This window comes from Suncus etruscus, chromosome 16, assembly GCF_024139225.1.
Source record: "Suncus etruscus isolate mSunEtr1 chromosome 16, mSunEtr1.pri.cur, whole genome shotgun sequence".
Classification (NCBI taxonomy): Eukaryota; Metazoa; Chordata; class Mammalia; order Eulipotyphla; family Soricidae; genus Suncus; species Suncus etruscus.
Window position 1 is genome coordinate 41798799 of NC_064863.1, and position 27054 is coordinate 41825852.

Below are 27054 nucleotides of genomic sequence, written 5' to 3' on the forward strand. Positions count from 1 at the left end.
TGAATTATGTTGTTTTTTAATATATTTTAGTTTGGGTGATATACCTGGAAGTACTCAGGGCTTACTCCTGACTGTACTCGGGTAAAGTAAAACTTCAGGCAGGTTTGGGGACCATGTGGGGTGTCAGGGATCGAACCTGTATTAACCACGTTCAGGGAAAGCACCCTTGCTATACGCTAGTCTTTTTGAGTTTTTAAGCAGTTGAAATTTCATTTATGCCCGTGTTTTCATATTTTCTTTATCAAAAGCAAATATTGTATTTTCATTTTACATACAAAAGTAATTCATGAATTCATTATTCATAGTGTCTCTTTATTCTTTGATGTGTTCTATTCACTGGTTGTATAATAATTGAGGGTTTTTCTTTCAATATTTCTTTAATGTTAGCCTAAAATTTGGATTACTGTTTTAGGAGATACTTTCAATTTATAGACCTACCTTAAAGTTTGTTTTAGATTCAAGAAAAAAATGTTTAGAGGCCGGAGAGATAGCATGGAGGTAAGGCATTTGCCTTTCATGCAGAAGGTCATTGGTTCGAATCTCAGCATCCCATATGGTCCCCCGTGCCTGCCAGGAGCAATTTCTGAGCATGGAGCAGGAGTAACCCCTGAGCACTGCCGGGTGTGACCCAAAAACCACCAAAAAAAAAAGGAAAAAAAGTAAGAAGGCAGGAAAGAGGGAGGGAGGGAGGGAGGAAGGGAGGGAGGGAGGGAGGGAGGGAAGAAGGGAGGGAGGGATGTAGGGAGGGAGGAGAAAAGAAAAAAATGTTTAAATTGGACAAATTTATTAAATCTGAAGATAGCCTTTTTAATTGTGGTTTATTTGTGGTTTATGCATCCTTTTATGGGAGAATGTCTACGATAGTGCAAGCAAAAAGGGAGTTTTCATTTATTTGAATTTCTTAATAAAATAAACTTTTGCTTTTAAACTTTTTCAAATGTAACTAAAGAAATAAACATTCATTATTGTCAGGTCTCCGTCAAGAATATGCAGCTACCACATCTCGGCGCAGTTCTGGTTCATCTTGCAATTCTACAAGAAGGGGTACTTTTAGTGATCAGGAACTTGATGCACAAAGTTTAGATGATGAAGATGACAATATGCATCATGCAGTATACCCTGCTGTTAACAGGTTTTCACCATCACCACGCAATTCACCTCGACCATCACCTAAGCAGTCACCCAGAAATTCGCCTCGTTCACGATCTCCTGCTCGGGGCATTGAATATAGTAGAGTGTCCCCACAACCTATGATTAGCCGCTTACAGCAACCTCGCCTTTCACTTCAAGGTCATCCCACAGATTTACAGACAAGCAGTGTCAAAAATGAAGGTAAAATAGGGCGTATCTTAACGATATATATTAAATGTTCCTGAAAACAATTTTTATATTTTAGTTGGAAGTACCAAGGCTTTATTAAATATTGCATTAGGCAGGTCAAGAATTTAGTTACTTACCATTTTGTTAGTAAATCAGTATAAAATAAAAATGATTCTTAGTTTTACTTGAATATGTTAGCTTTGTTTGCAATTCTGAAGTAATTGGTATATGCACATTTTTTAAATAAATAATTTATGGTCTTTTTATAGAGGTTCTTTTCTACCTATTTATAGACTGACTCGAGTTGCATATTTTTTAAGATTAGTACTTCTAGTTAACCCTTATGAGCATGGTGAATACTTAAATTTTAAATATGATTTTGAATACTGATATTTTTAAGTTTTTCTGAAAAAATGGTTTGGTTTATTTAAAATTAAAATTATTATTATAGAAAAACTAAGACGTAGTCTTCCAAACCTGTCTCGAACATCTAATACACAAGTTGACTCAGTAAAAAGCAGCAGAAGTGACTCAAATTTTCAAGTGCCAAATGGAGGAATACCTCGTATACAACCTCAGGCTTCAGCCAGTAAGTGTCTTTCATATATCAATTACATAATGGTAAATTAAAATTATTAATTTTGTGCTGAATAATAGTATTAGGAGATATAGTAAAATGTGATTGTTGGTTGCTATAGGTAATTGAAACTGTAGTAAAATTTGTAAATTGTCTCTGAGAAATTCAGTTATAGAAATGCTTACTCTATTAGTGAACTTCGCCAAATTTTAAAATAGTAAAGTCTAGATATTATAATGTATATTAAGAAAAGCCTTAAATTCTACTATGCTGCATTTGACAGAATTATTTTTACTTGAATAAAACTATAACAGTTAGACCTAGAGTCTAGCTTACTACCTTAGAACATTAATAAAAACAATAGCTATCCTATGAAAATGCTAACAATTAGACATACATTAAGTACTTAATGAATTTAGCTATATTACTTCAACTGATAGAGAACTTCAGGAAAAAAGGCTGAAGGTAACTTGGTGGAAAGGAAGGAAAGGCTGAGCCTGTTGAATTGGGGAGGCATATGCAGTTAATTTCAGAGAGAAAATCACTTGTACAAGGAACCAGAGTTGAGAAGTGCTATGAAGTAAATGAGCACTTTGTATTTTACCACATGCTTTTTTTCATGAGTATTTTCCCTGACTTATTATTTATTAACTTAATAGACAGAAGCATGTAATCAGACTAATTTTAAGACAAACTCTACCGAGTTACTTCTTTGGTGCTCCCATCAGTCCTGTGGCCTGATTCTCTTCAGGGGTTGAAGTGATCATTCTGATGATCCTTTATTTCCTCAAAGCTCCGAGGGAAAGTGAACAAAACTTGAAGTTACTATTCATTTATAATTTTGTTTATTGAGTACTAAAACCTGGAAAATACTCAGTTCTTTTTTCATTCTCATGCACTCCTTTTTGGCACTCTGTTTAACTGACTTGGTGGTCAGCTACCTTAATTGGTGGCTCAGTTTGGGAAAAAATGAGTGAACCAAATGTTTTGTTTATGTAGATCAATTGCATATGTTTACATTATTAAAACTCACGTAGTACATCCCACATGCATATTACTTAACCTCTAGGACAATTCTGTGAAGTAGCTACAGTTATTAACATATAAATTAGGAAATTGAAACTTTGAATTATTAACTTTTGTATGGTCATACATCTGATAGGTAGGAAGTTAGGATTCATAGATGTGAAGCCTGCTGGAAAGACATAAGTCTACGTAGGGAGATTTGTTGACTTCATTATTGAGTACTATAACATACAAATCTTCTTTAAGGTAGACTACAAAATTTAATGCATTGTGGAAAATTGCCTGGAGATTTATATACCTTGTTTATTTGGGTAAATAGATGCAAAAACATACTTTGTACCAAATTAACATTTTAAATTTAGTATTCTGTGTTTTGTTAGTTTTATTTTAGAGTACCTATAATAAACTCATAAGTAATAGAGAAAATCGCCATTCACAGGACTGAAAATAGAAAATAGAATTTGAACTTATATGTTATCCCTGAGATCTAAGACTTCATGTTTTTATTTAAACTAGCAAATTGAGTTCATTTGGCACTTGAGAATATCCTTTTGCTGAGTGTACCCCTCCCTTGTTACACTTGCTTGAAATGAAAAGCAGTCTTCAGTAAACAGGAAGAATATTTTTGTGTGATTAAGATTAAGTAATAAAACTTCAATATTACAAGCTGCACTTTATAACCCTGCACAGGTAATTAAAAATAGCATTTGTAATGTACTTCCAAAGTTGCCAAATGCCTTCTAATATTTGATCACTGACTTCTGAATTTCTCAACACTTTATATTACAGATCATACACTGATTCCTACCTTTTTAATAAAACCAGCTATACCTTCTTTTATCTCAGTCTTTGTTGTCAATACCAACTCTTAGGGTTGTACCCTCATACTTCCCTACATAAACATAGTTCATACAATAGTTCAGCTATGTCAGAGATGTATGGAAATGAAAATTCTTCATAAAGATAGAAGGAAAAACATTGGAAATCTAGAATAGAAATGTAAATAATGGAAAAATGTGTTCACCATATCTTAATTTTTCTCTAGTGTTAGAATCACTAGGAAATGCATGATTTACCTAGAACGCATTTCTGTAGAATTATTTTCCCCTAGAAATTAATAATAAAGGAAAATATATGGGGAAACATGAATTTCTCAGTAAAAATTACCTTTAAATTTAAAAATGTTTTTATGGTGTGTTTCAGTGTATAAGAGTATGCAGAAGGAAGATACCACTCCCTATTATAATAAGACCACCTTAATGAGCTGCCACACCTGCAGTGTCCTTTTCCAAAAGTTAAATTTTGTTTTTTTAGTTGTAGTGGAACTTTTTATAACCGTTAAACTTTTATTTTTGAATCGTTGAGGGGAGAGATAGTATAATGGCTAGAGTACTTGTCTTGCATATAACCAAAGGATTTGATTTGTGCCAGGAGTGATCTTTGAGCAAAAAGCCAGGAGTAAGGGTTGAGCATTGATGACCCCAATCAATACTATTTATAAATGTATTTGGGAATTAATGAATTCAAAAATTGATCATTATTTTAGAATGCTTGTTTTGGTAACATATATATTGTCATTATTTTAGAAGATATCTAAAGTGTTTTTGCTAAAAGTTGACCATTGTGAAGCCAAAGTGATGTTACCTGTTTTTCTTAAAATTTTGCATTTTCATTGTTATATAAGAATGTATACGTGGATATTCTAGTGTGTATTTATTGTGTTTATAGTTTAAATGTTTTATATATAATGTACAAAAATAACAAGTTTTATATAGTTTTATACATCATTAGGATTTTTTTGGTGTAAACTATTCTTGTACTAGGTATTGCATTTTATTTTCCTTTAAATATTTCTGCCTTAAGTTCTTTTAAGTGATAAAGCTTTGGTTCTTACTTGCTGGTCTGCATGAACCTAACTTTGCAAGGCTGCTGTTATTTCTATCTAAGGAACACTTCTTTTGCCTTATTTTACTATGCCAATCACTTTTTTAATATGCTCATTTGCTGTGGCTGCATTCCTGTGGGTGCTGGCATTTATTTACAGATGTCAAAAGATTTTCATTTTCATAGCTTTTGCCAGTTTTTTGTTTATTTTAATTTGGGAAAAGCAAGTTCAAGAAAACCAGAGCAGGACAGGAGAGATAGCACAAAGATTGGGGCACAGGTCCATGTTCCAGTCCCTAGTTTCTGTCCCTGGCATTGCAAATCCTAGCTTTGGGCCCTAGTATTGAACCACATAGCACAGTTGGCTGAATCTTCTCAGGAGTGGTCCTGGGTTTCCCGTTGGGAAGCGCCCTCACTCCCTCCAAATACAAGAAAACCAGAATATGGAAGAGGCTGTGATATATATTATTTTCTCATTTTTCCCAATTAAAGGAAGGGGTGCTTGTCTGAGAAGGAATTTTCCGAAAGATTCGCTTTCTAAGATATGGAGCAAAGATTTAGTACAGAGTTTAGTTTTCTGAAAAGTATAGGAATTATTTATTGGTTCAGAAATAAGAAAAGACAAGTTTCTGATTTAGAAAAATATTGCTGGGGACTAGAGTGATAGTACAATGGATAGGACATTTGCCTTACACGTGGCCAACCCAGTTTTAGTCCCAGGCACCCCATATGGTTCTCCATGCACTGCCGGAAGTAATTTCTTAGTACAGAGCCGGGAGTAACCTCCAGACATTGCCAGTTGTGGCCCCCAAACCAAAATCATCATCATCATTATTTTTATGGTTGGGTTCATATTTTTAAATGTTTACCTTCATCAGTTTCTATTCATAGTCACAGAAATTTAGCTTCTTATTTTTATTAAAAAGGGAACGAAGACCCATACCAATTTTATTTTTTATTTATTTTTTTGTAATGTTTTTTTTTTCAAACAGAAAAAGCCATTTTAATCACACATATACATTCATAGGACTTAAAACAAAATGTAATATAAAATATAAAAAAAACCAAAACCCCACAACAAAAAAAAATTGCATTTACTTGTAAACTGCTTAACAGCTAGTGGGTTGGCTGACAGGGCTGCCCAAGAAAAGCAAAAGCAGATATAATGAGGTACATTTTCAATGAATGACCACCACAGATCATGTGAACTGCTCTAGCAGCCCAGTCACCTGTTCCCCAATCTCGCCTCCTTAGAGACAAACCAGGGCAGTCCTCACATGAATTGAGGGCTCCAGCTATATCAATAAGCACCTCAAAGAACAGACAAAACAAACAAACCAACAAAAAAACAAAAACTAAAACTAAAACAAACAAACAAAAATCACGCCATGGTCTTGAATTAAGAAACATGGTATAGCACATAACGAAAGAGAAGAAAGGAAGAAAGAAAAATAAATAAATATAATTGGGGACAACACTTTCAATAATCGCACCCAAATAGAAAAATCGACCAAAATAGATAAATAAATCAAAAATAATAACAACAATAATAAATAAAGGTAATATATATATTTATATAAAAAATAACCAAGATTTTGTGCTTTTTGTATTTGTTTTTTCCCTCCTGCCCTGGCACAGTAAATATTGGGGTCATTCGAAAAGGAATTCACTTGGCCTAAGAGATATGGGGTTTCTCTGTCCTTGGAGCATATTGTCATGGGATCAACTCTAGACTTTGCTCATGATCAGGATCCTTTACTTTCCCGATGGTGTTTTTTTTTTTTTTTTTTTTTTTTTTGTTTGTTTGTTTTGGTGTGTGGAAGACTTCTGCTCTATGTTTAGAGGTCTCAGTATCTGCACAGATCCTGAGGTGGGACTTATGATGAAGTCAGTCTTTGTGGTTCTAGAGGTTCTGTTACCTCAGTGTCATTTTAATCCATCTTCTGTGGTTGGTGATCTTGGTCTTTGCACTGAACCTAGATCATGTTATGTTAAACAAAGTAAGTCAGAAGACAAAAGAAAAACACAGAATGGTAGAACTATTCTGAAACACAGCACTCCAAAACACACCATTAAATACAAAGAATTATGCGTAAATCAAGGAGATCCCTTATAACTGGAGGCACCATGACAAGCCTATCAAGCTGCAGGGGTCTCTGGGGGGAGGGGCAGGCCCAAACGCCGAGCAAAAGGACAGAAACTCACTCACGCCTCCCCAGCCGGCCTGCAGGGGTCTCTGGGGGGCCCATACCAATTTTAAAGGATGCTTTAAAAGAAAGGGTTGTAGAGCCAGGGACTGTTCCCAGTACAGTGCTAGGGATCATTCGTACCTAAAATTGAATCCAGGCCTCTTGCCTACAAAGCATGTACTCCAACCTTAGAGCCATCTCTCTTGTCCTGAATTTTGTACTTTATAATTACATTAATCTGTGCTGGAGAGATAGAACCAGGGTTAAGGTGCTTGTGTTGCATGTGGCTGGCTCTAGTTTGATCCCCAGCACCACATATGGTTCTCCAAGACTTGTTCCTGACCCCTGAGCACTTTTTAAAGTAGTTTTCCATACATGCCATTGTTGATAGCTTTTTTTTGGTTTTTGGTTTTTGGTTTTTGGGTCACACCCGGCGGTGCTCAGGGGTTACTCCTGGCTGTCTGCTCAGAAATAGCTCCTGGCAGGCACGGGGGACCATATGGGACACCGGGATTTGAACCAACCACCTTTGGTCCTGGATTGGCTGCTTGCAAGGCAAATGCCGCTGTGCTATCTCTCTGGGCCCTGTTGATAGCTTTAACATTTACAAATTGTTGGGGCCGGGTAGGTGGCGCTGGAGGTAAGGTGTCTGCCTTGCAAGCGCTAGCCAAGGAAGGACCGCGGTTCGATCCCCCGGCGTCCCATATGGTCCCCCCAAGCCAGGGGCGATTTCTGAGCACATAGCCAGGAGTAACCCCTGAGCGTCAAACGGGTGTGGCCCAAAAACCAAAAAAAAAAAAAAAAAAAAAACATTTACAAATTGTTATTATGAAATGATGATGTTTGCATATTGAGACACAGCATACAATATAAGTTAGATTTAACTATTTATTTTCATATGGGTTAAAGAACAATCTTTTAAAAATTTTTTTGTGTGTGTGGTTTTTAGGTCACACCCGTCAGTGCTCAGGGGTTATTAATGGCTCCAGGCTCAGAAATTGCTCCTGGCAGGCACGGGGGACCATATGGGACACCGGGATTCGAACCGATGACCTCCTGCATGAAAGGCAACCGCCTTACCTCCATGCTATCTCTCCGGCCCCAATCTTCTTAATTTTTATTATGAAACTGTCTTGTTTGCTATAAAGCAATTGCCAGACAAGTAGGGAATATCTTCAACGAAAGGCTAAATTTGGCAGAGATTTATAAAACTACGTTTTACAGTGAATTATAGAAATAAACCTAAGTCTTTGTTTCTTTGGGATCCAATCTAATGAGTTTTGAATGTCTATGAAGCTGTAAAATTTTAAATGCATACTCACAGTCACACATGACAGAGTAGAGAGTATAGGGATACTATTACAACAGTGGATAAGGTACTTGCCTTGCTCAGCTTACCCAGATTAGATCTCTGGTACCCTGAATGGTGAGCTGAGCAAAGCTGGGAGATAATTTCGGAGTGCAAAGCCTGAAGTAGCCCCCCCAAAATGTGTATGTGTTTATATATACACATACAATGTAGCCCATAGTGTTGGAGGTATATACTCCACCTAAGTGACCTTAAATGTTTGCAAAATACTGTGAACTTTACTTTTGGAAGAAATCTGTAGCCAGTGGTGCAGAGATAGTATAGAGATTGCCTTTAAAAATGTATACAGGGGCCAGAACGGTGTCGCAGAGCAGTAAGGCATTTGCTTTGCCGGCGCTAGCCTAGGACAGACCATGGTTTGATTCCTGGCGTCCCATATGGTCCCCCAAGCCAAGAATGATTTCTGATCGCATAGCCAGGAGTCACCCCTGAGTGTCACTGAGTGTGGCCCCAAAAAACCTTTAAAAAATGTATACAGGGGCCAGAGAGATAGCACAGCAGTAGGGTGTTTGCCTTGCATGCAGAAGTACAGTGGTTCGAATCCCAGCATCCCATATGTTCTCCTGGGCCTTCCAGGGGCGATTTCTGAGCATAGAGCCAGGAGTGACCCCTGAATGCTGCCGGATGTGACCCAAAAACCAAAAAAGAAAAAGAAAAAAAATCCTTGAATGAAATTGATTTTTCAAAAACAAAGGAAGGTCAGAGAGATATATAGTGGATCAGGCATCTGATATAGTTCCTTAAGTGCAGACCCAGAATGACTCCTACACATTGCCAGGTGTGGCCCAAACCTTCACCCAAAAAGTAAATAAGGACATAGGATATGTTAAAGTACATGATTTGCATGCATGAGACCTGGCACCACTAATTAAACTTGTTTTTAGGAAACTTAAAATTCTGATACTGTTAAGTTTTTTGTTTTCTTGTTTTTGGTTTTTGGGTCACACCCGGCAGCACTCAAGGGTCACTACTGGGTCTATGCTCAGAAATCGCCCCTGGCAGGCACCGGCTTTCAAACCATTGACCTTTGGCATGAAAGGCAAACGCTTTACCTCCATGCTATCTCCCCCCCCCCCCTTTTTAACTATGTTTTATTTATAAAAATCATTTCATTTTGTATGTGTCAGGCAAGTTTAGCATATACTTGCTCTACCTGATTCTATTTGTAGTCTGATTCTTGGATTTACCATCAAATAGAAAGCTTTATAACTATAACATCACCTACGTTATTTGAAGGATAAATAAGATCCCATGGTGTCATGGTAACTATTAATTTGAAAGACCTTTCCACAATAGTTGGCTGATGGGGCTGGAGAGATAGCATGGAGGCAGGGCGTTTGCCTTGCATGCCGAAGGACAGTGGTTTGAATCCCGACATCCCATATGATCCTCCGAGCCTGCCAGGAGCGATTTCTGAGCATAGAGCCAGGAGTAACCCCTGAGCTCCGCTGGGTGTGACCCAAAAACAAAAAACAAAAGCAAACAAAAAAGTTGGCTTATATATGAATCCCTCATTTAAAATATTTATTGATTAATTGATCTTATGAATTGCCAGCATATTTCTGAGCATAGAGCCAGGAGTAACCCCTGAGCTCTACTGGGTGTGACCCAAAAACAAAAAACAAAAACAAACAAAAAAGTTGGCTTATATATGAATCCCTCATTTAAAATATTTATTGATTAATTGATCTTGTGAATTGCCAGCATATATATACTTGGTTACCTTTTTTTTTTTTTTTTTTTCCTTTTTTTTGGGTTTTTGGGTCACACCCGGCAGTGCTCAGGGGTTACTCCTGGCCCTAGCTCAGAAATCGCTCCTGGCAGGCTTGGGGGACCATATGGGATGCCGGGATTCAAACCACCGTCCTTCTGCATGAAAGGCAAACGCCTTACTTCCATGCCATCTCTCAGGCCCCAGTATACTTGGTTACCTTTTATCCTAATTTATTCCACATTAGTCATGGTGGCCCACTTTTCCTCTCTACACATATATTGGGTACTCTTTGACCTCTGGTCCATTACATTTTCTTCTTCTTTAAGATGTTTTTTTTTTTTTTTTTTTTTTTTGTGGTTTTTGGGTCACACCTGGCAGTGCTCAGGGGTTACTCCTGGCTCCATGCTCAGAAATTGCTCCTGGCAGGCACGGGGGACCATATGGGACGCTGGGATTCGAACCGATGACCTCTTGCATGAAAGGCAAACGCCTTACCTCCATGCTATCTCTCCAGCCCCTTCTTTAAGATGTTTTTCCCAGATAACTATTCAACTATATCCTCTCTTCCTTCAAATCTTTGTGCAGATTTCATATCAGGGAAATTTTTCCTGATATCTTGTTTATAATTGCAACTTTTTAATTTTTGGTCCCTCTTTTAGTAGCTACTACTATCTGGTAGCTCATCTATTTTACTGCTATTTTATTGTCTATCATCCTTTTCTAGGATATTAATAGGTCCTTGAAAATAGGAATTTTATCTAGTTGACTACTGAATCTGTTATACCTAAAAAGTACCTAGAGTAAAGTAGATAATTTGAAAGTAAAGGAAATTAGGAACTGATTGAATGTGTAAATGAAAATATGAATGGTTGACAAAAATATATACAAATAAATATGTAAATGAAAAATATTGTGGTGATAGCATTCTGACTTGTATAATTATAAAGTATAGTGCATTATAAAATAGATTTTTTTTTTTTTTTTTGGTTTTTGGGCCACACCCAGCATTGCTCAGGGGTTACTCCAAGCTGTCTGCTCAGAAATAGCTCCTGGCAGGCACGGGGGACCATATGGGACACCGGGATTCAAACCAACCACCTTTGGTCCTGGATTGGCTGCTTGCAAGGCAAACGCCGCTGTGCTATCCATCCGGGTGATTTTCTTTTTTGGTAGTTGCTTGACAGCATCTAAGTGAATAAATGTTTTTAATTAAAATGAATGTGTGCAGCACAGAAGTATTGGAATTCAGACATATTTATTACATTTATAAAATATCAGACTGTGGAAAAACTTGCTTTATCATTGATAGGGTTAAGCAGTAGAATAAAAAAGAAATTCTCAGTCATATTCCTTGATACTGTATTTAGTATCCCTCCATTAAACCAATGATTGGTAATAGTCTGGCTAGATTAAAGGGTGTGGGTCTTTTTTTAACATACACAAAACATAGCAATATATGAAGTCTGATTCTGAAATTGGTAGAAAGATACATTAGAGACATTTAAGTAGTTGACTGCACAACTGCAGGACTCATCAATTTACTGGAAATAGCTTTTAATTCTGATTAGTTCTGGAAAGTTGCTAGCATGCTGATGTTGAGTTTGATTACTCAAAAGAGTATGCAAAGAATGTAGAACTCTTGCTCACTTTTTAGAATGAGAGACACTGGCTCCTTCAAAACCCTCAATAGTTTCAACCCACCGGCTTACCCCAGATTTCTCTATGCTTAGGTAGCCCCGCTATACTGCTACCCAAACTCTACAAGAAAAATTTGTCTTGTTCAACAGCAGGATAATGTAGAACATATTAAAAGTAGTAGTAGTGAATCCCTGAGGTCCTGCCAGGTTCTGAGTTTTCTTCTCCTTTTTGAGTATGGGTATTACCATTTCATGTTAGAACTGTTCATCTAACAATAAGTGCTTTGCCAAAGTCTGCTTTTTTTGGTGTGTTGAACACGTACATTTGTTTTATTCTCTACTTTGTGCTTGTGTTTCATCACTTTTACTTAGTAGCTTTCTCTTCTTTGCATCTTATAGCATGTTTGCTGGTGGTTTATTTTCTCTTTTGATCAATTTACATATTTGAGATTTTCTCGTCTCTTAAGAAACGATTTCTAAAAATATGTTCTTTGCTCTAAGATTTCCATCTCATTCCTTTCCAGCTTAATGCACTAAGCATCACTTTAAAAATTCTATACTTCTAGAATTCTAACATTTTCATCTGATGGTTTCTGTTTCTTGATAAATTTTCACATTTATATTAAAATATTCAAGTTTACAGAAGCTATAGCCTTTATCTTGTTCATCTAGGCAAATATGACAGTTCTTTATGTTTTAACAGCTTCGCAAAGGCTGAAAAATTTGCCTCGTACTTCCCTCAAAGCCAAACAGTTGCTTCAAACTTCATCTACAAAAAGAGGTAACTACAGCCTCTTACTAAGTTTAAAATTTCAGCAAATGCTTGTTAGTTAGACCTTTTTTCTTTTGGCAAACCAAGTCAGTTCTACCAGGAGGACGCAATTTAGTTTTTTTTTTTTTTGTTTTTGTTTTTTTAAAATGGTTTTGTTTGGCTATTTGGATAAATCCAGAGGAACCTCATTTTCTACAGAGGTATGTATTATGTTTCTGTGCTGAAAGGAATAATTATATATTTAATATTAGAGAACATATTATTTCCTACTAATCTAAAACTGAGGAGCCACCATTATTAGATTTAACTAAATGTTTTTACATGAATCAAATGTCAGACATTCTATATATTATTTTCTGACTTTAAACTTTTAATTTTCTTATCTGTGCAATGAATGGGAATACCTCTACATTCAAAGCTGATTGAAATTCTGTCAAGTTATGGTTAATGATAATGTTTTTAAGCAGTGGTCCTCAAACTATGGCCCGTATCTGTTTTGTTTCTTCATTGCAAAATAAGATATATGCAGTGTGCATAAGAATTCGTTCATAAGTTTTGTTTTTACTGTAATCAGACCCTCCAATGATCTGAGGGACAGTGAACTGGCCCCCTGTTTAAAAAGTTTGAGGACCCCTGTAAAATTTTAAGGGTTTGCAATAGAACTAAGAGCTATGTTAAAAACTGGGCATCTGGGCCCAGAGAGATAGCACAGTGGTGTTTGCCTTGCAAGCAGCCGATCCAGGACCAAAGGTGGTTGGTTCGAATCCCAGTGTCCCATATGGTCCCCCGTGCCTGCCAAGAGCTATTTCTGAGGAGACAGCCAGGAGTAACCCCTGAGCACCGCCGGATGTGGCCCAAAAACCAAAAAAAAAAAAAAAACAACTGGGCATCAAAATTACCTCATACTGGCTTCAAGCAAATGAATATGTAGGTAGATAGAAATAGAATTGAAAGAAATACAGTAGGATTGGGTCCTCATCAGCAAGAAGAATGAATAAGTATCTCAGAATGAAGAAGATCCAGTGGATTAAGGCTGGGTGGGCATTCAGTCCCAAATGCTGAGATCAAGGATATATAGGGGAACACTTGACAGCCCTACACTTAGGCATTCCCAATAAGAGGGAAAAAATTTTTGTTTTTGGGTCATACCCGGCAGCACTCAGAGGTTACTCCTGGCTCTAGGCTTAGAAATTACTCCTGGCAGGCTCAGGGGACCATATAGGATGCCAGGATTCGAACCACTGTCCTGCATGCAAGGCAAACGCCCAATCTCTATGCTATTTCTCTGGCCCCAAAGGGGAAATTTTTAAATTAAAAAAAAAAAGACTCAGTGAATACTCATCTCAGATAAAATGAAAAAGAACAAATAGAAGTAAAAAGACAAAATATCTAGTATCAGAGTTATAATATAGTGTATTAGACACTTGTCTTGTCAACCGGATTTGATGCCCAGCACCACATCTGGTTCTCCACACATAGTCAGGAGTGATCTTGGAGTACAGAGCCAGGAGTAAGCCCTGAGAACACTAAGTGTGACCCAATTTCTCCCCTCTTACCTTCTTCCCCACTGAAAAGATGGAAATTTTTTTTTTTTTTTGGTTTTTGGGCCACACCCAGTAACGCTCAGGAGTTACTCCTGGCTATGCGCTCAGAAGTTGCTCCTGGCTTGGGGGACCATATGGGACACCGGGGGATCGAACCGAGGTCCGTCCAAGGCTAGCGCAGGCAAGGCAGGTACCTTACCTTTAGCACCACTGCCCGGCCCCAAAAGATGGAAATTTTTTTTAACCTATCTAGGATATATAGATTGTATAGTTTCCAAACTCAGTAATTGCCAAAAATGGGTAAGTAGGAAAAAGTCCTCAAGGACTGAGGTGGAACAATGTGGTTTGTAGAAAAACAGAGTTGATGACTACAGTTATGAAAGTACTACTAGATATTATAAAAAGTTCACTAAATGATTCATCAGTGCTTTGATAATTTAGCTTAATTTAAGGAAATGGTTTTAGAAAATAGAATATTAAGGTAAGCAAATACAAAAGTAGGACGTGTGATTATGTTTTAAATGTTAGAAATTAATCATTGTTTTCCAGTGTAGACAGTTGTCTTTTTTTTTTTTTTTTTTTTTTTTTGGTTTTTGGGCCACACCCGGCAGTGCTCAGGGGTTACTCCTGGCTGTCTGCTCAGAAATAGCTCTTGGCAGGCACGGGGGACCATATGGGACACCGGGATTCGAACCAACCACCTTTGGTCCTGGATCAGCTGCTTGCAAGGCAAACGCCGCTATGCTATCTCTCCAGGCCCTAGACAGTTGTCTTTTAGAGCCGTAGTCAGAAAGAATAGACCTTATTTATTTAGTACATTACCTTTTTTTTTTTAAGCAAAAACATATAAGAAATCTTTATCAAAAGTGTTTGAAAACACCAAGCTTTTTTCGTGTTTGTTTGTTTGTTTGTTTGTTTGTTTTTAATTTTGGGTCACACCCGGCGGTGCTCAGGGGTTACTTCTGGCTGTCTGCTCAGAAATAACTCCTGGCAGGCACAGGGCACCATATGGGACACCGGGATTCGAACCAACCATCTTTGGTACTGGATCAGCTGCTTGCAAGGCAAACGCTGCTGTGCTATCTCTCCGGGCCCGTTTGTTTGTTTTTGTTTTTGTGTTTTTGGGCCACACCTGTTGACGCTCAGGGGTTACTCTTGGCTATGCGCTCAGAAATCACTTCTGGCTTGGGGGACCATATGGGACCATGGGGCCGCGGTCTGTCCAGGTTAGTGTGGGCAAGACAGACGCCTTACCACTTGCGTCACCACTCCAGCCCATAAGCTTTTTTTTTTTTTTTTTTGAGACTTCTAACTAGTTTGAATACTTCCAAAGGGTAAGTAGAAGGGAAGAAAATCTTAGACATAAAAGGATTTCATTATCTAAACAGAGCATGAGATTACTTTTACCATAATAAAGATATAGAGGGTTTAAGTCAATGTAAATCTTTAAATTTTTTGAGGTTATTTTTATATGCCTTTATAACCTGCTTTATGATGTTTTGGAAGATCAGGTATGTTTACTGATCATGTGTTCATGATTAAAATATTCTAAAGATTTTATATGCTATTATTAGATTGAAAAGATTACAAAGTTTGATTAATGTTTTAAATTTTAGCTATAAATAATAATTAAATGTATCAATAAGACCTTTATAAAAGGGGCTGGAGACATAGCATGGAGGTAAGGCATTCAGAAGGACGGTGGTTGAATCCCAGCATCCCATATGGTCCCCCAACCCTGCCAGGAGCGATTTCTGTGTGTAGAGCCAGGAGAAACCCTTGAGCGCTGCCAAGTGTGACTCAAAAACAAAACAAAAAAATTAAGACCTTTATAAAAGCTATTGTTTATCTCACCTCAGTCTCCTTAAAACATAATGTAATATTAGATAATTAAATTCACAAACTCCTTTTAAAAATATATTTAAGCACCATGATTACAAACAGGTTTGTAGCTGGGTTTTAGCCATAAAAAAAAGAACACCCTGCTTTCACCAGTGCAACATTCCACCACCAATGCTCCCCAACTCCCTCCTCCCCAACCCCTTGCCTATATTTCAGACAGGCATTCTATTTCTCTCACTATCATTGTCATGATAGTTGTGAGTATAGTTATTTCTCTAACTGTACTCACCACTCTTTGTGGTAAGCTTCCTATCATGGGCTGGTCCTTCCAGCCCTCGTTTCTATTGTCTCTGTGTATTATTCCAATAATGTCTTTTATTTTCTTAAAACCCAGAGATGAGACTATTCTATATCTCTCTCCCTCTGACTTATTTCAATAGTTCCTATGTCCATCCATCTATAGGAAAATTTCATGGCTTCATCTCTCCTGATGGCTGCATAATATTACATTGTGTATATGTACCACAATTTCTTTAGCCATTTCTATGTTGAAGAGCATCTGGGTTGTTTCCAGATTCTGACTATTGTAAATAAAGCTGCAATGATTATAGGTGTGAGGAAGGCATTCTTGTATTGTGTTTTTGTGTTCCTAGGGTATATCCCTAGAAGTGGTCTAGCTGGATTATATGGAAGCTCAATTTCCAGTTTTTTGAGGAATCTCCATATTGTTTTCCAGAAAGACTGGACTAGATGACATTCCCACCAGCAGTGAATGAGAGTTCTTTTGTCTTCATATCCCCACCAGCACTGATTCTTTGTGATGTGTGCCAGTCTCTGGTGTGAGATGGTACTTCATTGTTGTTTTGCTCATCATCTCCCTGATGATTAGTGATGTGGAGCATTTTTACATGTGTCTTTTGGCCATTTGTGTTTCTTCTTTGAGGAAGTGTTCATTTCTTCTTCTCATTTTTTGATGGGGATAGATTTTTTTTTGTTTTTTCTTGTTTTTTTTTGTTTGTTTGTTTTGTTTTTGGGTCACACCCGGCAGCGCTCAGGGCTTACTCCTGGTTCTATACTCAATCGCTCCTGGAAGGCCCAGAGGACCATATGATGCCCGGATTTGAAACATCAATCTTCTGAACGCAATTCAAACGCCTTACCTCCATGCTATCTCTCCGGCCCCAGATTTTTTTCTTGTTAAGATCAGTCAGTATCTTGTATATCTTATATATTAGCTGCTTATCTGATGGGAATTGGATGAATATATAGTTTTTCCCTTTCTGTGGGTGACCTTTGTATCCTCATCACTATTTCCTTTGAGATGCAGAAGCTTCTCAGCTTAATATAGTCCCATTTGTTTTTCTTCTCTTCTACTTGTTTGGAGAGTGTTATTTCCTCCTTGAAGATGCTCCAGTGTCATGGAGTGTTTTACCTATGTGTTTTTCTATGTACCTTATTCCAGGACTGATATCAAGGTCTTTAATCCATTTGGATTTGACCTTTGTGCATGGTGTTAGATAGGGGTCTGAGTTCTCTTTTCTGCATGTGGCTGACCAGTTGTCCCAACACTACTTATTGAAGAGACTTTCCTTGTTCCATTTTGCATTTCTTGCCACTTTATCAAAAGATTAACTGATTGTATGTCTAGGGAACATATTCTGAATATCAAGGTTATTCCACTGATCTGAGGGTCTGTCTGTCTTTATTCCAGTGCCATGCTGTTTTTAATGACTATTGCTTTGTAGTACAATTTAAAGTTGGGAAAAGTGATGCCTCCTATCTTTTTCCTAAAGGTTGCTTTAGCTATTCATGGGTGTTTATTGTTCCAAATGAATTTCAGGAGTGTTTGATCTACTTCTTTGAAGAATGTCATGGGTATTCTTAGAGGAATTGAATTAAATCTGTACAATGCTTTGGGGAGTATTGCCATATTATGTTAATCCTTTCAATTCATGAATAGGGTACATGCCTCCATTTCCTTGTGTCCTCTTTTATTTTTTGATGTAGTGTTTTATAGTTTTCTTTATATAGGTTCTTCACCTCTTTAGTTGACTTTGAGGTATTTGAGTTTGTGTGGCATTAATGTGAGTGGAATTGTCCATTTCTTCTCTATCATTATTTGTGTATAATCAGGTCATTGATTTTTGCATGTTAATTTTGTTCCCTGCCAGTTTGCTATATAAAGCTATTGTTTTTAGAAGCTTTTTGGTGAGTCTTTAGGGTTTTCTAAATATAGTATAGTGTCATCTGCAAATAGTGAGATCTTTACTTCTTCCTTTCCTATCTGGAGGCCTTTCTCTTAACTAATTGCTATGGCAAGTACTTCTAATATCTTCTATATAAATTTATTGTTTTTAGAAGCTTTTTGGTAGAGTCTTTAGGGCTGTTTGTTTGTTTGTTTGTTTTTCGGGCCACACCCATTTGATGCTCAGTGGTTACTCCTGGCTAAGCGCTCAGAAATTGCCCCTGGCTTGGGGGGACCACATGGGACACCAGGGGATCGAACTGTGGTCCTTCCTTGGCTAGCACTTGCAAGGCAGACACCTTACCTCTAGCGCTACCTCGCTGGCCCCATCTTCCTTTCCTATATAGAGGCCTTTTTCTTGCCAAATTGCTATGGTAGGTACTTCTAGTACTAAGTTGAATAGGAATGGTGAGAGGGGGCAACCTTGTCTTGTGCCAGATTTTAGAAGAAAGACTTTTAGTTTATCACCATTAAGAATAATGTTTATTCACTGCCTTGTGGTAGATGGCCTTGACTATATTGAGAAAAGTTCCTTCCATTCCCATCTTGTTGAAAGTTTTATGGGTGTTGGACCTTGTCAAATGCTTTCTCTGCATCTATTGATACGATCATATGGTTCTTATTTTTTCTCTTGTTGATATGTTATATTAATGTTTATTGATTTACATATATTAAACCATCCTTGCATTACTGGAATGAAACCTACTTGGTCATGGTGTATGGTCTTCTTGATGACGTGTTGGATCCTATTTGCTAGGATTTTGTTGAGGATCTTTGCATCTGTGTTCATCAGGGATTTTGGTTTTTGGGTCACACCTGGCTACGCTCAGTGGTTACTCCTGGCTCTACATTCAGAAATTGCTCCTGGCAAGCTTGGGGGACCATATGGGATGCCAGGATTCGAACCATGGTTCTTCTGTTTGCAAAGCATACCCCTTACTTCCATGGCATCTCTCCGGCCCTCATCAGGGATTTTGGTCTGTAGTTTTCTTTCTTTGCAGCATCTCTGTCAGGTTTTGGTATCAGGGTGATGTTAGCTTCATAAAAACTATTTGGTAGTGTTTCTATTTCTTAAATTTTCTGAAAGAGCCTGAAAAGGATTGGTAATAGTTCCTCTTGAAATGTTTGAAAGAAATTGTTAGTGAATCCATCTGAGCCTGGGCTTTAGTTTTTGGAAAGACTTTTGATTACCATTTTAATTTCCTCAATATTGATGGGCCTGTTTCGATAGGCTAGATCATCCTTATTCAATCATGGAAGATTGTAAGAGTCCAAGAATTTATCCATTTCTTCCAAGATCTCTTATTTCGTGGCATAGAGTTTCTCAAAGTAGTCTTTGATTACCCTTTGAATCTCTGTAATATCTGTGATGATCTCCCCCTGTTTATTTCTAATTTGGTTAATTAAGTTTCTCTTTCTCCTTTTCTTTGTGAAATTTTGCTAGTGGTTTATCAATCTTGTTTATTTTTTCAAAGAACCAACTTTTGCTTTCGTTGATTTTTTTGGATTGTTTTTTGGATTTCCACTTCATTGGTTTCTGCTCTAAGCTTTGTTATTTCCTTCTGCCTGCCTATTTTTGGTTCATTTTGTTGATCCTTTTCTAATTTTATGTGATTAAGCTATTTATATAGGTCTTTTCTTCCTTCCTGATGTGTGCTTGCAAAGCTGTAAGTTTTCCTCTTAGTACCTCTTTTGTTATGTTCCACAAATTCTGATAATTTGTGTTCTCATTTGTGTTTGTTTCCAGGAATCTTTTGATTTCCTCTTTGATTTTATCCTGACCCCCTAGTCAGTAGTGAGCTGTTTAATTTCCAGGTGTTAAAGTTTTTCTTCTGGGTTCCTTCGTAGTTTACTTCTAATCTCAGTGCATTGTGATCTGCATAAGTAGTAGCCTGTACAATTTCTATTTTCTTGATTTTTTATGGAGGTATGTTTTATGATGTGGTCTATCCTGGAGAATGACCCTTGTGCATTGGAGAAGAATGTTTATCCAGTTATTTGGTGCTGTTTTTTTTTTGGGGGGGGGGCCATACCCGATGATACTTAGGGGTTACTCCTGGTCATGTGCTCAGAAATCGCTCCTGGCGTGGGGGACCATATGGGACACCAGGGGATCGAACCGCTGTCCTAGGTTAGCACATGCAAGACAAACACCCTACCTTTTGCGCCACTGTTCCGCCTCTGTTTATCCAGTTTTCTTGGGTTGGAGTGCCCTATATATATACATATACATATATATGTATATATATATGTATATGTATATATATGTATGTATATATGTGTGTATATATATATATATACATATACACACTAGGCTGCTTCTTTCCATCTCTCCTTTTAGAGCTAGTATATTCTTATGGGGTTTCAGCTTGGTTGACCTATCAAGGGGTGACAGTACAGTGTTGAGGTCTCCCACTATTATTGTGTTGTTATTAATGTCTTCTTTTAGATTTGTTAACAGTTGTATTAAATATTCTGCTGGTCCCTCATTAGGAGTGTATATGTTTAGGAGTGTGATTTTTTTTCCTGTTGCATATATCCCTTCATTATTACAAAATGTTCATCTTTGTCCCTTATAACTTTTCTAAGTCTAAAATTCGTGTCTTCTGATATTAATATGGCCACTCCAGCTTTTTTACAGGCATCACAAACTCCTTGTAATTTATCTTCTCATTTATGTACATTTTAATTTTCTTTGATCTTTACAATCATATTTTTGAACTCATTTTCTTCCAGATTGGAAGTCTTTACCCTGTTTATCTCTCTTCACTGATTTCCCAACAACTAGAAATTAATCCTTTTTCTCAAAACAGTTTAGAAGTAGTCACTTCTATGAAACTTTAAAAACACACACAGTGAATTCAGTTTTTCCCCCAAAGAGAAAGATAGACTGGAGAAAAACTTGGAAGGAAAGCACAGAAGAATGTAGTCTTTCCTGGATAATAGACATGATTGTGTTCAGTCAAAACACGTTTCTGGTATCTCTTTTGAGTTAGGCAACACAATTCTTTTATCCCATTTTCTTTATTTTATTCTTGGTTTTTGGGCCCCATCTTGTAGTGCTCAGAGCTCATTCCTGGCTTTGTCCTCAGGGACCACTCTTGGTGGGTTTGATGAACCATGTAGGATGCCAGGGATCAAACCTAGGTCAGCTGTTTGCAAGGTAAACACCCTATTTCCTGTACTGTCTCTCTGCCATTACCACCATTTTCAAACTACACTTAATACTAAAAATTAAAATGAAAGTTAAAATTGTTTCAGTTGTTTAAAGAACCATCTTCCTCTTCCCGTGACCCAGTGAGGCCTTACAAGTTAAGTTCATCAGCTTTCCAGAAAATGTTGGGACAGAATTTTTCAGGATGGTACAATTGATTTAGGGTCATGACCATTTACCATTTAGCTGTGGGACACATTCAGTCAGAGGGCCATGTAAGGTCTGTGAAATTTTGTGGTGTGGCCCTTGTACATGACTGAGCTTGTATACTATATTGCTGCTTGTCAACTGGGCACAGTGGCCTGCCAGCCCACTGTGATGCTATAAATATCCCAAGGGCCCTTGGCAGAAATAAAGATTTCCTGTGCCCCATCTAGTTCATGTTTCTCTATTGCACACATTCAGTTGTTAAAGTTGTCTCTCAAAAATGTGGTTTTCCTCTTCCTATAAGAGCAGGAAACCTGTAACCCATTATAGATACTTTTCTCTCTACAAATTCTGGATAGGAGGAGAAATTAGAAAATCCAGTTTGTAACCCATTGTAGATACTTTTGCCTTACATGCAGAAAGATGGTGGTTCAAATCCCGGCATCCCATATGGTCCCTTAGCCTGCCAGGAGTGATTTCTGAGCATAGAGCCAGGAGTAACCCCTGAGCGCTGCTGGGTGTGACACCCCCCCCCCCCAATCCAATTTGGTCTTGAATAGGAATTCTCCAGTTTATCAGTTTTTATCACCTATTTACTCTAAAGTTTTATTATATATACATATATAATAAAAAATACATATATATATATAAATTTTTAGGGAGGGAGTTTTATATACCAGTGCTATTTGAGCTCAGGTTGTGCTTGGGAGACCATGCAGTGTTAGGGATTTAGCCAGGAAGGCAGGATGCAAGGCAACTGCCATAACTTTATACTTTTTCTGGCTCAAAGCCTATTATATTTGGATTGACTCCTGTGTAGCTTTTCTTAACTTAATTTTGGAACATTTTTATGCCTAATTTCTGAGTTCTATTTTTTTAATTATTGCCCTTATGATTTATGTTCTTTCATATCCGTAGCATTTTCTTAAATTTTTTAGAACCTAAAATAATAGATTCTACTGTTTGTGTGTCGGTAGACATGGCTTTTTTTGTTTTTGTTTTTGTTTTTGTTTTTTAATTTTTTTTATTTTGAATTATGAGAACAAAGATGCAAAGAAAGAGGACAAGGTAAAGTTACAGTGGAAGGACAATCACCCATAACATAATTCTCAGAAGAAGTCCCCTTGCTGATATCTTAACTTTGAACTTTCAGCCAAAGAACATTAAGATAAATAAAACAGAATCCATGTACAATTACTTTGTCCCTCAAGTCCCCAGATTGTAACACATTATAATATTTCTTAACAGCACACAAGGCAATCTAAAGCCATAAAACTTACATAACTCCTTCAACATTAGAGGCATAGTATTTTTTCTATTTCCATGTACATGCATATTAGCTTAAGTTAACCTCAAATTTTAAGTGGATTTTTTTATTTAAGGATTAGAGTCAAAGGAGCACAGTAAAATGGTGTTAGAGTGACAATTGTTGTTTGCATAGGCCCACCAAAATATGAGAGGCATGGAAAGGAATAACCTTGGCCTAAATACAAAGAGATCCTACCCCTGAAGTTTCCTGGCATAAGACCAACTCTAGGCTTCTGGCAAGTTGTCGTCCAATCCAAGACATTGTCTGTAGTGCCAACACACTTTTCACACAATCTCTGTTGTTGGTATCATGTTTCTGTATTAAAGATCCTGGAATCTGCATATCCTACATTGAAGTCATGATGTGGAGTGTCTTCTCGTTTCACCTCACCATTAAAGGGCAATGCAGGAAGCCCTGTCCTGTAAGCAGGTCGTTGTTGTTAAGTCTTCTCAGTGTTAAGGGAAGTCTCTTTTGAGCAGGTCGATGTCTGAGCAGTTGTAGGGTCTTCTGTGGTAGAGGATGGCTTCCAGGTGATGTTATAGACAAACCTGGATGTTTCATTGATGGCTTCCCTGGTTCAGGGTTGAATGGAAAATGCCCTTTCTTCTGAGGCCTGTGCCAGGTCATTATGTCAATGTTCAGGGTGTAAGGTCCCTTTGCACTACAAGATTTGTGTATTCCAGTCTCTATTAGATAGGATCTTACTTGTATGTATAGTATTTTTTCATTTTAATGTGCCTATGCAAAAAAGGAGCAATGCCACATGGCGTTATTGATGCATATGGGGGACATAAGAACAAGTCCAATAATCCCCATGACATGGTTCAATCATAAGCATTAAACTGGGGGACTCTTTCACCAAAATTCGTTGTTGAACAGCTCATAAAGAGAAGATAAAAAGTGGTTAGAATCGTCATTGTATAAGAGAATATTTAGTAAGACTTATAGTTGTCAGGGAAAAACAAAATATTCTAAAGACATACGTGTCCATTTTATGTCTTTTGAGACAGTTCAGGGTTGTTACACACAATGCACAGCTTTGGTCTGTGATTAGGATTGTGCAATACTGAAGTTAAAAAGAGTAATGTGGGTTAGTGATGTTTGGGTGAGAGAGTTAAGGAGTAAAAATGAGCTTTGAAGGGGTGTGGAAAAGGGCAGAATACAAAATGGACGCAAAACATAACATAAAGATAAGGAATACTCTTAATACTCTTAATACAAGCAGTGCGCCCCCGCGCACCCAAGTTAGGAAGAAGGCCTTCCACATGGGGTCCCCCCAACCCCATCGGTAGACATGGTTTAAGGAAGATCCCACAGTTAATAGAAAAGTCACTCTGTTCCTTATTCTTTGAGGGCGGGGGTTGGGTCACACACGGCAGCACTTGGGTTACACCTGGCTCTGAAATTGCTCCTGGCAAGCTCAGGAGACCATATGGGATGCCAGGAATCAAACTAGGGTCCATTCTGGGTTGGCTGCGTGCAAGGCAAATGGCCTACCGCTATGCTATCACTCCAGCCCCTCTTTATTCTTTTTTTAACTTTATTTGTTGGTTGGTTGGTTGGTTGGTTGGTTGGTTGGTTGGTTGGTTGGTTGGTTGGTTGGTTGGTTTTTGGGCTGCACACAGCAGTGCTCAGGGGTCACTCCTGGTTTCTGCACTCAGAAATCGCCCCTGGCAGGCTGGGGGACCATATGGAATGCCGGGCTGAACCGGGTCCCTCCCTGGTCAGCCGCATGTATGGCAAATGCCCTACTACTGTGCCCTTTTATTCTTTTTAAATACTAACTGGTTCCGCTTATTCAGGAAATTTTTTTTTTGAATACTTCAAAAGGCATCTTGCTATGATCTATATTTTTCTCATTTTTGGCTCTAAAGCTCCCTCTTCTGTTGTTTTGGTGAATCATTTCAAAATACAAGTCGTTCTTGCTGGAGGTACATAGTAAAGTAATAAAAATGTCAACTAAGTATTTATATTTTAAATATACTTTTGTACTAATGCCTCTTAAAATTTTATGATATCTTGATATCAAATTGATTATTGCTTTTACAAATTAGTCACATATGATTATAAAGTTCCAGCACTGGAATAGAGTATGACTAAAAGAATTCTATTTTTTTTTTAATTTTATTGTTTACTTTGCTTTTTTTTTTTTAACTTTCTCAATAGTAATATTTTCACTTGAATAGAAATAGTTTAAAAAATCCTTTGTGGGGCCAGAGAAATAGCATGGAGATAGGGTGTTTGCTTTGCATGCAGAAGGACGGTGGTTTGAATCCCAGCATCCCATATGGTTCCCTGAGCCTGCCAGGAGTGATTTCTGAGCATAGAGCCAGGAGTAACTCCTGAGCGCTGCCAGGTATGACCCAAAAACTAATAATAATAATAATAATAATAATAATAATAATAATAAAAGAAAAAATTATTTGTGGGTTAAAGGCAGTCACCATATTTGAACTGGGTCTGCTTCCAGGAAATCCAACAGCTGAGTATATGCCCCTAAAATTCATAGTATCATAGCTTTGAATTTCCAGACAAATTTCATTTGTTTGATGCTGTCATCCTAAAGAAACACCCCAATATAACAGATTGGACACATAATAAGGCTTACCAAACTTTCTGCCATTATATTAATGTCTTCTTCATTGGTGATACAGTAATTTTCATAAAGGAACTTGCTGCTGAACTTTTTTTTATTTCTTTATTTCTCTTTTACTTCTTTTTCCTTTTTTTTTTTTTTTTTTTTTTTTTTTTTTTTTTTTGGTTTTTGGTTTTTGGGCCACACCCAGCGGTGCTCAGGGCTTACTCCTGGCTGTCTGCTCAGAAATAGCTCCTGGCAGGCACAGGAAGCCATATGGGACACCGGTATTCGAACCAATCACCGTAGGTCCTGGATCGGCTGCTTGCAAGGCAAACACCACTGTGCTATCTCTCCAGGCCCTCTTTTTCCATTTTTAAAAATAAATTTACTTTCACTTATCAGTAAACATATTGTGATAAACTATGCCAGATATGTGATGCATTTTCTTTAAATAAATCTTAAAAAATTGTTTATAGGTTAGTCCACACCCTGCTGTACTCAGGGTTTGCTCCTGGCTTTGTATTCAGGAATCATATGTGGTGCCTGGAATTAAACCTGGATTGTCTGTGTGCAAGGCAAACACCCTTCCAACTGTACTTTCTGGCCCACTTTATAAAAACCTTTGTTAAGGTTGGAGCAATCATCTGAAGGTCAGTTTACAAAGTTATTTATTGTTTTCAGAAAAAACTGGAAGATTAGGCTGCAGATATTTGCTGATAGCTTACTTATTGATATCCATCAATCTTCACGATGGAGGAGGCTTTATTCCCAGAATGAAACTCACTCTGCCTCTTGTTTTTAAGACATTTCCCCAGGGTTGGGGGGCTTGCGGTGGTGTTTGAGATAGACCCAGCGTCACACATACAAAGTGTGTGCTGTCTCCTGGAGCTGTACCCTAGGCCCTATAAACCAGGATGACTTTGTGCTTACAGAAATAAACAATTATTTTGAATGTTATGTGAGCTAGTGACTAGTGACATGTTTACTATTAAAAGAAGAAACCAAAGAGTTGACTGCCTTTCGGTTTTTTAAGGTAATGTCACTTATTCATTTTAGAGATGATTGTGTAAACTGATAGCAGTGGCCATTAGGTCAGCAGTTGTTTTTGTTTTTGTTTTGTTTTCCTTAAATAGAGGCACTCCTGGTGATGCTCCCTCCATCTGGCAGTGCAGTGGTAGGTGTGGGTAGTGAAGGTAGGGACTTATGGTGCTGAAGGCCAAACTCAGGGCCTCATACATGCTACTAGCCTTTGTTTTATTACTTAAGCTATCTCCCAGCCGTCTGTATACCCCCCCCTTTTTTTTTTTTTTTTTTTTTGGTTTTTTGGTCACACCTGGCGGTGCTCAGGGGTTACTCCTGGCTATCTGTTCAGAAATAACTCCTGGCAGGCACGGGGAGGACCATATAGGACGCCGGGATTCGAACCAACCACCTTTTGGTCTTGGATCGGCTGTTTGCAAGGCAAGCTGTGCTATCTCTCCGGCCCCATCCCCCCCCCTTTTAAAGTGATACCTTACAAACTCTGTAGTGTAGTTGAAAATTCAAAAATTCAAATAGAGGAAGCAACTTGGTATTTCTAGTCACCTAGATCTCTCTCTTGGTTTCCAGTCTTGCAGTCAAGTTTTATTTTGTTTTTAAGTTTTTGGGTCATACCCAGCAATGCTCAGGGGTTACTCCTACCGTAGAA

General features: G+C 37.8%; 1 protein-coding gene across 1 annotated transcript in view; it reads left to right on the top strand.

Annotated features, from left to right (window-relative positions):
* SLAIN2 (SLAIN motif family member 2) overlaps positions 1 to 27054 on the top strand; it is a 78784-nt gene that overhangs the window by 42924 nt on the left and 8806 nt on the right. Inside the window, 2 exon segments of the mRNA XM_049790144.1 lie at positions 973 to 1332; positions 1772 to 1909. Coding sequence (XP_049646101.1) covers positions 973 to 1332; positions 1772 to 1909 — 498 coding nt within the window.